Here is a 15,576-nt window from a genome sequence, read left to right as displayed (position 1 = left end):
TTTTTACTTTAGCTTCATGCTTACCCTGCTACAGGGCTAGCCACATTGTCAGAGTACAAATCAGCATTTAACGCTCATGCAAACCTTGCTTCAGGGCTAGCTACATTGTCAATGTAGCTGTCATGCCAACCCCGCTAAAGCACCATCGTCAGAGTAAAGTAGACATCAGCCTTTAGCTCTCATGTTAACCTTGCTACAAGGCTATATTTTCTCCATACCGACATTAGACATTCTCCATACCTTCTGCCCACCCCCCCTTCCTTTCACTTTCTTCCTCAGCAGTCACTCAATGACAAGCGTAAAAAGAACCTATTTTCCCGAAAGTTCCCTTTCTACAACAAGGATGCAAGCGAGCAGGAAACGAGCGATGTTGACCGTAAGTACAGCGAGATCAAGAGACCGTTTACACCCGGGCATTCTGGGTTGTCAATGGTAGAGATCAGGCACGGGAGGAGAGAAGAGGCCAGTGAAGGCACACCGGACACAGTGGGGCAGTGTTGGCAACAGGGGCCGAACCATGACCCCAGCCCACACGAGAAACATAAAATTCACCCGTGTAACACTGGGTAAAAATGGGCCAATCCAACTTTGGATACGAACCAGTCCAGCATCCTTCTCATAAGAGCCGGTTTATAGTCAATTTCCCTATATAATATTGGACAGAGCTGCAATGTAGCCTATCACAGCAACATGAAGTCCTAGCACCCGTGTAACACTGGGTAAAATTGGGCCAGTCCAACTTTGGATACGAACCAGTCCAGCAGCCTTCTCGTGAGAGCCTGTTTATAGTCAATTTCCCTATATAATATTGGACAGAGCTGCAATGTAGCTTATCACAACCAACATGAAGTCCGTGTATCAGCCTGTTTCCTCTCCTGTTGAGCCAAGATGGCCACCCTGTTGCATTGCCACAGCAGTGTCCGGTGGTAGTCCTCCCCCACTCGTCTCTTTCTCTCTGTGACTCCAGTAACATTTTGTCCTTGTGGTTGTTCTTTCCTTGTTTGGCTTGCTCTCTGCTGACTGCTCCACAGGACAACCCTGACGACATGCTATCCAAAAGCCAGAGTAAGTCCCCCCCCCCAGTCCCCCGTCCAGCTACCCACGCCACCCATACACAGCACTCCATCTCTTCACAATCTTTATAATTTTCTCACTTCTCCTGACCTTATATCAGGGATATCAAGTAAAATATGCCCCCAGAGCATATATAATATAATTTGAACATTTAGTGTCCCCTCTCTGCCTTTCTCGGTTTCATTCTCCACACTGTTCTTCCAGTGGTTTCTCAGCAGGGCTTCATGCTCATCTCAACCCCAGTCTCTCTTCCATCCCATAACTGAGCTGACCGAAGGCTTACAGCTGTCTCGTGTCTTTGTTTGTACTTTAAAGGGATAGTTTGCTTATTTTTTTTTGCTTATCATTTTATTTACAAAACAATTAAATGAAAACATCCGAGGTAAGTTAAAGATGAGCTAAAATGTTTAACTTTTTAAAGTTGTAGCTTATCTTTACCTTGCCTAGGATGTTGTAATTTCATAATTTTGGAAATAAGCTAAAACTTTTTATTAAACCAGGTAAGTCCATCCAGATCACATTTCCATCCAGAGCCTATTTTTATCACCTCATACAACATCTGCATGTATTTTCCTCTCATACAACATCTACATGTATTTTTCCCTCATACAACATCTACATGTATTTTTCTAATAAAAACATCTACACTGATACCATTAGAAATAGGCCCATACATGAAACACTCAGTGTAGATGCTCTTGAACTGGGCAGAGCGGCTTGGATTAGTTGACTTGCAAAAGACGAAGAGTCACTTTGGGATGTGTTCTGCCTATTTGTGATACCATACAAGGGCTCATTTGTCTGAAAAACAAAAATCTGGGAATGAGCATGCTCTGTGTGTACATGTGGACAGGCGTGTGTACGCGTGCCCCAGAATAGTGATATATTTGTGTTTATATGTATAGGTTAACAGTGAAATATCTTATTTTCCATTGTGTGTAACCTTAAAAAGTGATGTAATTTTGATGTGTGTGAGGGTCACTTCTGTTGTAACCATGCAAAGTGTTGTCAATTAATCACAATGACACGACCTAGCTCATTTTACACTAGCATCTCCTATCTGTTTCTCTTACTTCTGAATTGTTGTGACCCATAAGGAATTTGTACCAAAAAGCCACTCATTTCAATCACTGTATCATTGCCTACATTGTGGCTACTTAGCTGTGACATTTTCCAGATTTGTAAAAAGTTTTTGTAATTTTGCAACTCTAGGCTACTTACCCATACGTTCCTGCTTTGTTCTAATTCCAGAACACGTCACTTCCAATGCCAGTGATAGTGAAAGTAGTTACCGTAAGTCTACAAGTAGTTTTCCACTGCCCAATTAATGAATGCCTGCTTCTCTGCCTTGCGCCACAACGCAGTATAATACTGCGCTGGCAGTGCTAATGTGAGCTACCAAATCAGTATGTTAAATATGTCCGTGTGTGAGGCGACGTTTGCCCAGTGATCAGCTAGCTAATGCTTTACTGATGCCCACGCTGTGTGAGTGAATGGCTGGTTCTGATGATTTGTCCACATAACAAAGGATCCTAACACCTTTAATGCTTTGTTTTTTACTTTGAGGTACGTTTCAAATGGCACTGCATAGGGATCTGGTCAATAGTAGTGCACTATATAGAGAATAGGGTGCCATTTGGGACGCACTCTTGGAGAAGACTCCAACGTTAGCCTTGTTAGCATTAAACAACTGACCAGGGAATTATAGCATGCCCCTCACCAACATGCCAGAGTGTACTACTGTATATCTAAAATGGACTGTAATGCTCTTGTGCTTTGCTTGTTCAGTTGCTAACTCAGTTAACCCTCTCTGATTAAGCTTATGGCAATGATGGCTTGAATTGGATTAAGTACTCAGGTGCTGCATGTACCCTCGTGTCGCTGTGTGTGTGTGTGTATTAGAGGTCTTCACGGGTCCACCAGACCCGAAATTCCAAGATTGGACCCGGGACCGGTCTTCTGTTAATTTAATTGGTGAGGTGATGAAAAACTTTGCAAGCTTGTTATCTGTCAACCTATTGCAACTTAAAACGTATTGCTTAGGCTGGCCAGGTCCAGCTGAAGCTGGTTCCGACCGCTCACCTCGTGCACCTGTTGCTGAGAAGAGAATAGAGAGGAGCCTTGGCCTGAAATAAAACGGAAGTTAGAGGAGAAAGAGTATAGTGAAAAGAAGCCAAGAAGGGGAATGCCGTCCATGGGGACACGTTTTAATATTCTAGTGGACAGGTCGCTATTCAGGTTTGATGCAATTTTCTATCTTTTATTTATTTACTTTCCATGTTTATCATTTGTTTTATCATTATATTATTGTATATTATTATGATAATTGTAGGCATATTTATGCTAATCTAAACCAGTTCTTTAAATATGCAAAAAGTGTTTTGTTTCATTCTGTTGAGACAATTTCGTTGGCTTAATTAATTTCCAACTGTAGGCTAATCCTAGTGTTCGCTGCAATATACAGTTGAAGTCGGAAGTTTACATACACTCTGTCAGGAGGAATGTGCCAAAATGCACCCAACTTATTGTGGGAAGCTTGTGGAAGGCTACCCGAAACTTTTGACTCAAGTTAAACATTTTAAAGGCAATGCTACCAAATACTAATTGAGTGTATGTAAACTTCTGACCCACTGGGAATGTGATGAAAGAAATGAAAGCTAAAATAAATAATTCTTTCTACTATTTTTCTGACATTTCACATTCTTAAAATAAAGTGGTGATCCTAACTGACCTAAAACAGGGAATATTTTCTTGGATTAAATGTCAGGAATTGTGAAAAACTGAGTTTAAATGTATTTGGCTAAGGTCTATGTAAACTTCCGACTTCAACTGTAATAGCCTTTTCATATTTTCCCTATAAACACCAGCTTGACTTACTTTTAAAGGTTATGAACCTTTGGTGTGGTGTGGCTATTATTAGGCTGTAGCTGCAGGCCTATGAGTGCGCACCGGCGCACCCTCGGGCTCCGACAGTTGAACGAACTTGAGATATTCAGATTAGAAATGTTTGAATTAGCCTCCTCCTGTACGGCTATGTGACCACCGCCTCAATTCAGTCTTATGCAGCAAAACTTGAAATTGTGTTTTTTTACATTGGATAAAAGTAGACTCAGAGGCCTCTAGAGTGGCGCAGCGGTCTAAGGCCCGGTTCGTTCCCAGGCTGTTATATTGAGACCCATGAGGCGACGCACAATTGGCCCAGCGTCGCCCAGTTTAGGGGAGGGTCGCGAGGTGTACGATGTTTCCTCCTACACATTAGTGCGGCTGGCTTCCAGGTTAAGCAAACTGTGTGTCAAGAAGCAGTGTGGCTTGGCAGTGTCGTGACTTAACTTTGATTCATCTGAAGAGTGTTATTTATCTAATCAACTAATTATGTTTAATTGTTACCCGATTTAAATTAATCATGTAACAATTAACCTCTCTAGGGGGTGTGGGATGCTACCATCCCACCTGGCCAAAATCCAGTGAAATTGCAGAGCGCCAAATTCAAAAACAGAAATACTCATTATAAAAATGTATGAAACATACAAGTGTTATACATCGGTTTAAAGATTAACTTCTTGTTAATCTTAATCTTCTTGTTACAAACAGTAATCAGCCAAGTAACAAAAGTCAGAAATAGCGCTAAAATGAATCACTTACCTTTGATGTTCTTCATATGGTTACAATCACAAAACTCCCAGTTACCCAATAAATGTTAGATTTGTTCGATCAAGTCCCTCTTTATATCCAAAAACGTTTTGTTCAGTAATCCACTGTCTCAAACAACATCCAGTGAAATTGCAGAGCGTGAAACTCAACAAAACAGAAATTCTCATAATAAACATACATAAAAGATACAACTGTTATACACCAGCTTAAAGATAAACTTGTAGTTAATCCAACCGCTGTGTCAAATTTCAAAAAGGCTTTACGGCGAAAGCAAACTATGCGATTATCTGAGAACAGCGCCCAGCAGACAAATCATTACAAACAGTAACCAGCCATGTAGAGGTTTAACAAAAGTCAGAAATAGCGATAAAATGTTTCACTTACCTTTGATGATCTTCATATGATTGCACTCCCAAGACTCCCATGTTACACAATAAATGTTTGTTTTGTTCGATAATGTCCCTCTTTATATTCCATAACCTCCGTTTTGTTGGTGAGTTTGGTTCAGTAATCCATTGGAACAAAGCGCGGTCACAACAGACAGACAAAAAATCTAAAAAGTACCATAAAAGTTGGTAGAAACATGTCAAACGATGTTTATAATCAACCCTCAGGTTGTTTTTGTCATAAATAATCGATCATATTTCAACCGGACAATAGCTTCGTCAATAGAAAAGGAGAAACAAGAAAGGTGCGCTCCCGGTCATGCGCTGGACTCATGTCTGGAAATTTCCACTGTCCTCTCATTGAAAGTGGTGTTGCTCCCTCATTTTTCAGAGTAAAGCCTGAAACGATGCCTAAAGACTGGCCACATGTAGTGGAAGCCATAGGGATCGTGAACTGCATCATAAGTCTTTGTATGGTGGATAGGCTTTCAATGGAAAAACAGGCATTTCAAAAAAATAGCACTTCCTGGATGGATTTTCCTCAGGTTTTCGCCTGCCATATCAGTTCTGTTATACTCACAGACATTATTTTAACAGTTTTGGAAACTTTAGAGTTTTCTATCCAAATCTACCAATTATATGCATATCCTAGCTTCTGGACCTGAGTAGCAGGAAGTTTACTTCGGGCACGCTTTTCATCCAAAATTCCGAATGTTGCCCCCTACCCTAGTGAGGTTAACTCATTAGGATCTGGGGCACCACGAGAGCCGTTCTTTAAAGTTACCAACTCCTGAATTAAACTCTAAAGGTCTTTACCTATTACATCCATAAACAGTCAACTTATTAATCATAACCTCGTGTCATTCTGAATTGTTGTAACCTTGCATCTGCAAAAACCAGAGCCTTATTTACGATTCAGTACTAGTCAAATTGGTTTAGTTATTTATTTACAAGCTAACTAAATGGTAACACAGGATAAATATACACACTTAATACATTAAAAACAGGTCCCTAGCGGACTCAAAACAATATGGCTGCTTGTTACAAAAGACATGGAGAGAGAGGGACAGAGACACTTAACATTGGTACATTTAGAAACTACTCTCACTTATACTTTGCACACGAACCGCCGCCCGCTTGGAGTAAGCAATAATTCATGTTTTTACATGGAAATGCCTTGGTTTGCCGTGTGTCTCTCTCTGAACCGGGCCACCTTGGAAAGGGGGTTGGGCCTTTTTGTGGCACGCTTGTAAGGCTCCGATTGTCCGAAATGGTTCCAACCCATCTTCTGCTGTTGTTCTCCTCTGCAATCGTCCAGTATCCGGTGACTTGTCATGTGGTCCTGAACAGAGTTACAGACTTTATTCTACATTCATTCGCTCTGGAAGATGCTTATTTGAAGATAGGCTAGCCCTCCATGTCGATGGTTTCCAGTGGGGTGATGAGAGTAGCAGAATAGAGTAGTAGAATGGTCTCACTTAACTTCGCTTTTCTAGGTACGTTATTAGGACAGCTAATCATCCATACGAGTGATTATCCGGGAGGTGACTTTATCGTCTCAACCTCGTGTTGAGATTCAGAGTTCAAACCACTTTAAATGTGAGCTGCAGCTCTACATCTCTCTGGTCTGATATGTTAATTCTTAACCCATAATTTGATACAGTTCATTCAAAAGGGCGGTTCTGTCAGACTGGCAGGCTCTCTGACCTCACTCAAGGGGGCGGTGACTACTTAATGTGCACAGTTATAGAAACAATTTCCTCTTACAGTTTCTAAAATCGCATCCCTCTCTTAACAAAAACACTCATCATTTTTCATATACTGTGGTTCTTCCTTTAAAAGTTACGAGCTTATTCCGCGACCGTTAGTGGTAGATGGTGGTATTCTGTCATTGCACCACACTATCACACGGGTGAGTTAGAATGCCGATCTATCGGTAGTCTAAACTGTGGCACAAATTGACTATCTTTTCGTAAATTAATGGAGGCGTTTTCAGTCTTAGAGTCTCTCTTCTCTGGCACTAGAGTCCTGCATCAGGCAACAACACCAAAAAACTGTCGGTGGTCCTGGAGTTAAGAGAGAACTTGGGTAAATACAATGGGGGAATTTCACTTGACATGTGGACTGAAGATATTCAAAAAATAGGCACGGTGGGCTTTTGGTTCCTCTCCCTCTAAAAACAGAAATAACATATTCTAAATAACAAACTGACTTTATTTACAAATTAGTAAGAATGTCTCACCCCATGTTCAAGAATGCCCTTTTCCCCTTTATTCAGATTACAACCGCTCACTTTGGGTTATTTGAAAACAAAATTATCTCCAAAATAATTGGTTGCAATTTGAGTTTAATCCACCAGAAAAGACAAAACAAATAATACAACAAATACAGTTGAAATCTGAAGTTTACGTACACCTTAGCCAAATACATTTAAACTCAGTTTTTCACAATTCCTGACATTTAATCCTAGTAAAACTTCCTTGTCTTAGGTCAGTTAGAATCACCACTTTATTTTAAGAATGTGAAATGTCAGAATAATAGTAGAGAATGATATGTTTCAGCTTTTATTTCTTTCATCACATTCCCAGTGGGTCAGAAGTTTACATACACTCAATTAGTATTTGGTAGCATTACCTTTAAATTGTTTAACTTGGGTCAAACATTTCAGTTAGCCTTCCATACGCTTCCCACAATTTTGGCCCATTCCTCCTGACCGAGCTGGTGTAACTGAGTCAGGTTTGTAGGCCTCCTTGCTTGCACACGCTTTTTCAGTTCTGCCCACACAATTTCCATTGGATTGAGGTCAGGGCTTTGTGATGGCCACTCCAATACCTTGACTTTGTTGTCCTTAACCTCTACGGGCTACTCAACAGCCAGTGTAATCCCGTGGCGCGATATTCAAATACCTCAAAAATGCAAAAACTTCAATTTTTCAAACATATGACTATTTTACACCATTTTAAAGACAAGACTCTCGTTAATCTAACCACACTGTCAGATTTCAAAAAGGCTTTACAACGAAAGCAAAACATTAGATTATGTCAGCAGAGTACCCAGCCAGAAATAATCAGACACCCATTTTTCAAGCTAGCATATAATGTCACATAAACCCAAACCACAGCTAAATGCAGCACTAACCTTTGATGATCTTCATCAGATGACAACCCTAGGACATTATGTTATACAATACATGCATGTTTTGTTCAATCAAGTTCATATTTATATCAAAAACCAGCTTTTTACATTAGCATGTGACTAGCATTCCCACCGAACACTGCCGGTGAATTTACTGAATTACTCACGATAAACATTCACAAAAAGCATAACAATTATTTTAATAATTATAGATACAGAACTCCTCTATGCACTCGATATGTCCGATTTTAAAATAGCTTTTCGGTGAAAGCACATTTTGCAATATTCTCAGTAGATAGCCCGGCATCACAGGGCTAGCTATTTAGACACCCAGCAAGTTTAGCACTCACCAAAGTCAGATTTACTATAAGAAAAATGTTATTACCTTTGATGTTCTTCGTCAGAATGCACTCCCAGGACTTCTACTTCAATAAAAAATGTTGGTTTGGTCCCAAATAATCCATTGTTATATCCAAATAGCGGCGTTTTGTTCGTGCGTTCAAGACACTATCCGAAAGGGTAAATAAGGATGACGAGCATGGCGTATTTCGTGACAAAAAAATTCTAAATATTCCATTACCGTACTTCGAAGCATGTCAACCGCTGTTTAAAATCTATTTTTATGCCATTTTTCTCGTAAAAAAGCGATAATATTCCGACCGGGAATCTGCGTTTAGGTAAAAAGAGGAAAGAAAATAAAGCACGGGGTCGACTCGTGCACGTGCCTAAGCCCATTACTTCTGATCGGCCACTTGCCAAACGCGATAATGTGTTTCAGCCAGAGGCTGCCTCGATATCATTCAGCTTTTTCCCGGGCTCTGAGAGCCTATGGGAGCCGTAGGAAGTGTCACGTTACAGCAAAGATCCTCAGTCTTCAATAAATAGAGCCAAGATGAACAACAACTTGTCAGACAGGCCAGTTCCTGTTCAGAATCTTCTCAGGTTTTTGCCTGCCATATGAGTTCTGTTATACTCACAGACACCATTCAAACAATTTTAGAAACTTTAGGGTGTTTTACATCCAAAGCCAATAATTATATGCATATTCTAGTTACTGGGCAGGAGTAGTAACCAGATTAAATCGGGTACGTTTTTTATCCGGCCGTGTCAATACGGCCCCCTAGCCCTAACAGGTTAAGCCATTCTGCCACAACTATGAAAGTTTTCTTGGGGTCATTGTCCATTTGCAAGACCCATTTGCGACCAAGCTTCAACTTCCTGACTGATGTCTTGAGATGTTGCTTCAATATATCCACTTCATTTTCCATCCTCATGATGCTATCTAGTTTGTGAGGTGCACCACTCCCTCCTGCAGCAAAGCACCCCCACAACATGATACTGCAACCCCCCTGCTTCACAACATGATACTGCCACCCCCATCTTTGTCCCCATGTGCAGTTGCAAACCGTAGTCTGGCTTTTTTAATGCCGATTTTGGAGCAGTGGCAGTATCATGTCGATGTTGGACTCGTTTTACTGTGGATATAGATACTGACTTTATTTGACTTTATTTACAAATTAGTAAGAATGGCTCAGTTGGTAGAGCATGGTGTTTGCAACGCCACGGTTGTGGATTCGATTCCCACGGGGGACCAGTACGGAGAAAAAATGTATGAAATGTATGCATTCACTACTGTAAGTCGCTCTGGATAAGAGTGTCTGCTAAATGACAAAAATTTAAAAAAAAAAAAATGTTTAAGTAAAATGTTTGCTGCTGTTCTGGGATTGATTTGCACTTTTCACACCAAAGTACATTCATCTCTAGGAGACAGGACGCGTCTCCTTCCTGAGCGGTATGACAGCTGCGTGGTCCCATGGTGTTTATACTTGCGTACTATTGTTTGTACAGATGAACGTGGTACATTCAGGCGTTTGGAAATTGCTCCCAAGGATGAACCAGACTTGTGGAGGTCTACAATTTTTTTTCTGAGGTCTTGGCTGATTTCTTTTGATTTTCCTATGATGTCAAGCAAAGAGGCACTGATTTTGAAGGTAGGCCTTGAAATACATCCACAGGTACACCTCCAATTGAGTCAAATGATGTCAATTAGCCTATCAGAAGCTTCTAAAGCCATGACATCATTTTCTGGAATTTTCCAAGCTGTTTAAAGGCACAGTCAACTTAGTGTATGTAAACTTCTGACCCACTGGAATTGTGATACAGTGAATTATAAGTGAAATAATCTGTCGGTAAACAATTGTTGGAAAAATTACTTGTGTCATGCACAAAGTAGATGTCCAAACCGACTTGAAAAAACTATAGTTTAACAGAAATTTGTGGAGTGGTTGAAAAATGTGTTTTAATGACTCCAACCTAAGTGTATGTACACTTCTGACTTAAACTGTATTGTGGTTAAACTCAAATATACTAATTGATTAAAATATATATATATAATTGGAACCTTTATCAAGTGGAAGGGGGAAAAAGTAAGGAACTTGTCTGTCGGCCCTGCATTAAAGACCAGAATACTAGTTTCATTTAACCTCTCTGAGGTATGTGGGATGCTAGTGTCCCACCTGCGGGACACACTCGCCAACAGCCAGTGAAATAGCAGGGCGCCAAATTCAAAACAACAAAAATGTCATAATTCAAATTTCTCAAACATACAACTATTATATCCCATTTTAAAGATAATCTTCTCGTTAATCCAACCACCCTGTCCGATTTTAAAAAGACTTTACGGCGAAAGCATAGCATTAGATTATGTTAGGACAGCACCTAGACAAGAAAAACCACACAGCCATTTTCCAAGCAAGGAGAGGTGTCACAAAAACCAGAATTACAGCTAAAATGAATCACTAACCTTTGATGATCTTCATCAGATGGCACTCATAGGACTTCATGTTACACAATACATGCATGTTTTGCTCGATAAAGTTCATATTCATATAAAAAAAAAAAAACATTTTACATTGGCATGTAATGTTCAGAAATGTTTTGCCTCCAAAACATCCGGTGAATGAGCACATCAATTTACAGAAATGCTCATCATAAACTTTAATAAAAGATACAAGTGTTATGCACAGAATTATAGATAAACTTCTCCTTAATGCAACCGCTGTGTCAGATTTCAAAAAAGCTTTACGGCGAAAGCAAACATTGCAATAATCTGAGTACAGCGCTCAGACATCAAAACAGATACCCGCCATTTTGGAGTCAACAGAAGTCACAAATCTCATTATAAATATTCACTTACCTTTGATGATCTTCATCGGAATGCACTCCCAGGAATCTCAGTTCCACAATAAATGTTTGTTTTGTTCGATAAAGTTCATCTTTATGTCCAAATACCTCCATTTTGTTGGCGCGTTCAGTCGAGTAATCCAAATCCACTGTGCTTGCGCAGTGAGTTCAGACGAAAAGTCAAAAAAGTTATATTACAGTTCGTAGAAACATGTCAAATGATGTATAGAATCAATCTTTAGGATGTTTTTATCATAAATCTTCCCTAATATTCCAACCGGACGATTCCTTTGTCTTCAGAAATGATAAGGAACACAGCTAACTCTCACGTGAGCTCGCGATTGAGCTCATGTAATTTTCTCAGTCATCTGACTCCATATGCTCTTATTCTCTCCCCATTCACAGTAGAAGCATGAAACAACGTTCTAAAGACTGTTGACATCTAGTGGAAGCCTTAGGAAGTGCAAAATGACCCCACAGACACTGTGTATTAGATAGGCAATCACTTGGAAAAACTACAAACCTCAGCTTTCCACACTACCTTGTTGGATTTTTTCTCTGGTTTTTGCCTGCCATATGAGTTCTGTTATACTCACAGACATCATTCAAACAGTTTTACAAACTTCAGTGTTTTCTATCCAAATCTACTAATAATATGCATATCCTACCTTCTGGGCCTGAGTAGCAGGCAGTTTACTACGGCATGCTTTTCATCGACGTCAAAATACTGCCCCATACCCCGATGAAGTTAAGGACCAAAAATTTGACAGCTGTGCCATATAGATTGAAAAATAAACTCAGCAAAAAAGGAATCGTCCTCTCACTGTCAACTGCGTTTATTTTCATCAAACTTAACATGTATGAATATTTGTATGAACATAACATGTTTCAACAACTGAGACATAAACTGAACAAGTTCCACAGACGTGACTAACAGAAATGGAATAATGTGTCCCTGAACAAAGGGGGGGGGGGGTTCAAAATCAAAAGTAACAGTCAGTATCTGGTGTGGCCACCAGCTGCATTAAGTACTGCAGTGCATCTCCTCCTCATAGACTGCACCAGATTTTCCAGTTCTTGCTGTGAGATGTTACCCCACTCTTCCACCAAGGCACCTGCAAGTTCCTGGACATTTCTGGGGAGAATGGCCTTAGCCCTCACCCTCCGATCCAACAGGTCCCAGACGTGCTCAATGGGTATTGAGATCCGGGCTCTTCGCTGGCCATGGCAGAACACTGACATTCCTGTCTTGCAGGAAATCACGCACAGAACGAGCAGTATGGCTGGTGGCATTGTCATGCTGGAGGGTCATGTCAGAATGAGCCTGCAGGAAGGGTACCACAAGAGGGAGGAGGATGTCTTCCCTGTAACGCACAGCATTGAGATTGCCTGCAATGACAACAAGCTCAGTCCGATGATGCTGTGACACACCGCCCCAGACCATGACGGACCATCCACCTCCAAATCGATCCCGCTCCAGAGTACAGGCCTCGGTGTATCGCTCATTCCTTCGACGGTAAACGCGAATCTGACCATCACTTTTGGTGAGACAAAACCGCGACTCATCAATGAGGAGCACTTTTTCCAGTCCTGTCTGGTCCAGCGATGGTGGGTTTGTGCCCATAGGCGACATTATCGCCGGTGATGTCTGGTGAGGACCTGCCTTACAACAGGCCTACAAGCCCTCAGTCCAGCCTCTCTCAGCCTATTGCGGACAGTCTGAGCACTGATGGAGGGATTGTGCGTTCCTGGTGTAACTCGGGCAGTTGTTGTTGCCATCCTGTACCTGTCCCACAGGTGTGATGTTCAGATGTACCGATCCTGTGCAGGTGTTGTTACACGTGGTCTGCCACTGCGAGGACGATCAGCTGTCCGTCCTGTCTCCCTGTAGCTCTGTCTTAGGTGTCTCACAGTACGGACATTGCAATTTATTGCCCTGGCCACATCTGCAGTCCTCATGCCTCCTTGCAGCATGCCTAAAGCACATTCACGCAGATGAGCAAGGACCCTGGGCATCTTTCTTTTGGTGTTTTTCAGAGTCAGTTAAAAGGCCTCTTTAGTGTCCTAGGTTTTCATAACTCTGTCCAAACTCTACCATCTGTAAGCTGTTAGTGTCTTAATGACCGTTCCACAGGTGAATGTTCATTAATTGTTTGTGGTTCATTGAACCAACATGGGAAACAGTGTTTAAACTCTTTACAATGAAGATCTGTGAAGGTATTTGGATTTTTACAAATTGTCTTTGAAAGACAGGTTTCTTTTTTAGCTGAGTTTAGTTGGGAAGAGATTTTCATTGTTCCGATTCCATGGCACATGGTTTATGAATTGACACGCACTTTTCTGTTTACTGTTGCAGGCCTAAAAACTATGGGTTTAACATTATGAATTAATGTTTACATTGAAAATAGAAGCCGTCTCTTAATGAGTTCCGAGAGCCGATCTGTTATCCAACGATTATTATTATTACTGGATGATAGAGCATGGGGACTGGTCTTGATAAATCAATCAGATTTTTATTTGGAAATGTTAGGATTATTTTGCTCTTCACTTGCTGTCACTTAGTAGTTTTGGCCTACAGTACTCTCAACCGGTCCCGTTGTACAGCGACATATTTTCCTAACTGAAACCCTTAATTAAATCGGTTTAGCCGTGATTGTAAAATGAATCAGTTGATGCATTGGTCCAGAGTCAGGTGTTATTGGCGGAGAGTCAGGGTGAGAATGATGCTTTGAAGAGGGCGAGATGGAGTCACAATCCATGCCAGGCACACCTGTGAGCTCTGGAACTCCACCTCCTGTTTGTGGACTCTGCAAACAACGTGTCCTTGATGAAAATATCTGTCTATTTGTCAAAAAAGCACCCTGATTAACTCTTTAGTCATATCACAGTTTACCTATTTGCTTATGGTTTTGCCTACACCTAGCGACCTGTTTAAATTATATGTTCAAAAAAGATTACATTTTATTTGGAATGGCAAGCCAGACAAAATTAAAAGGGCCTATTGTCTCACCCCATGTTCAAGAATGGCCTTTTTCCCTTTATTCAGATTACAACCACTCACTTTCTGTTATTTGAAAACAAAATCATCTCCAAAATATTGCTGATCTATCGGTAGTCTAAACTGTGGCACAAATTGACTAATTGTTCATAAATGAATGGAGGTGTTTTCAGTCTGATAGTCTTTAATAAATACATGTTTTGACTGTTTTGACCAAGTTAATCTGCTCATGTTGTGTGTGTTCAATTATTTGTGACATTGTGGTTACAACGAAGAATGTAAACAAAACAAATCAAATAAATCCTATTCATAATGAATAATCAGATGTGTGATCCAAGGTTTTTTCTTTACTTGGTATATTACGTATTGTATCGCTAAAAAAACTTTTACATTACCATGTAGTACCAATTAAATGGACTGACGGGGAGTGTTGTGCAGGCTCAGGGCAACTAAGCTTTGGAGAAATACGCAGATTTAAAGTGGAGTCATGTTGTACAGCTCCATATTTTCTGAAAATCAATCTCATATACTATTTTTACAAAAAAAGGCTTTAAATTTACTAGTACAGCCAATATTTAAAACAGTCAAATGCTTCTCAAAGATGGCCCCTGGTGGTCAAACTAGCACTAACTAGCATTAATGGCAACAACACTTCAATAACGTGCCATAGAATTCTGAGGCAGCCCGCATGCTGTGCTGCAGTACGACGCAACTTTTAAAGGAAGAACCACTGTAGCATGCACAACGCAGAGGATGGAAACTTCTTACATGTAGTGTGTATACTTTTCAAGTTACAGTATTTCCTTTTTAACATTTTGAATGACATAACAAAATAACAACCAAACCGACATTAGTGTTATTTTAGGTCACCTCTGACCATTCCCCACGTTCTATGTTAGAAATATTGTTCCAGTATTCCCCCCACCAGCGGTTGGTGTTGGTGTCTGAGGCACAAATGAAAAGGTTGGACCCTTTGTACAAGTTGTCAGCAGCCGTGTTGTTAGTAGATTGGCTGTAACTTTTCAACCAAATCTCCTAGTGTTTGTGCTTCAAAACGCTCAGTGGCTGTCGTGGCCTGCCATTCACCACAGCGTCCACGTGTGGCAACCGTTCCAGTACCTGCGAACTGAGATGAGGATATCTTTCGCC

At 40.7% G+C, this 15,576-nt stretch overlaps 1 protein-coding gene across 32 annotated transcripts in view; it reads left to right on the top strand.

The window, feature by feature from the left end:
• LOC106568684 (discs large homolog 1-like protein) overlaps positions 1–15,576 on the top strand; it is a 338,585-nt gene that overhangs the window by 313,112 nt on the left and 9,897 nt on the right. For 9 of the 32 annotated variants that reach the window (XM_014139222.3, XM_014139211.3, XM_014139225.3 and 6 more), the window contains 3 exons: positions 280–376; positions 2,326–2,367; positions 2,977–3,048. In XM_014139222.3, the coding sequence (XP_013994697.2) occupies positions 280–376; positions 2,326–2,367; positions 2,977–3,048 (211 nt within the window). Of the gene's footprint in view, positions 1–279; positions 377–1,031; positions 1,066–2,325; positions 2,368–2,976; positions 3,049–15,576 lie in introns of all 32 variants that reach the window. The other 23 variants (XM_014139223.3, XM_014139224.3, XM_014139240.3 and 20 more) reach the window with 6 other exon arrangements.

The sequence above is a fragment of the Salmo salar genome, chromosome 14 (genome assembly GCF_965601325.2).
Source record: "Salmo salar chromosome 14, fSalSal1, whole genome shotgun sequence".
Lineage (NCBI taxonomy): Eukaryota > Metazoa > Chordata > Actinopteri > Salmoniformes > Salmonidae > Salmo > Salmo salar.
The sequence above is the reverse complement of the archived record's forward strand: the minus strand, read 5'-3'. Positions and strand labels throughout refer to the sequence as shown.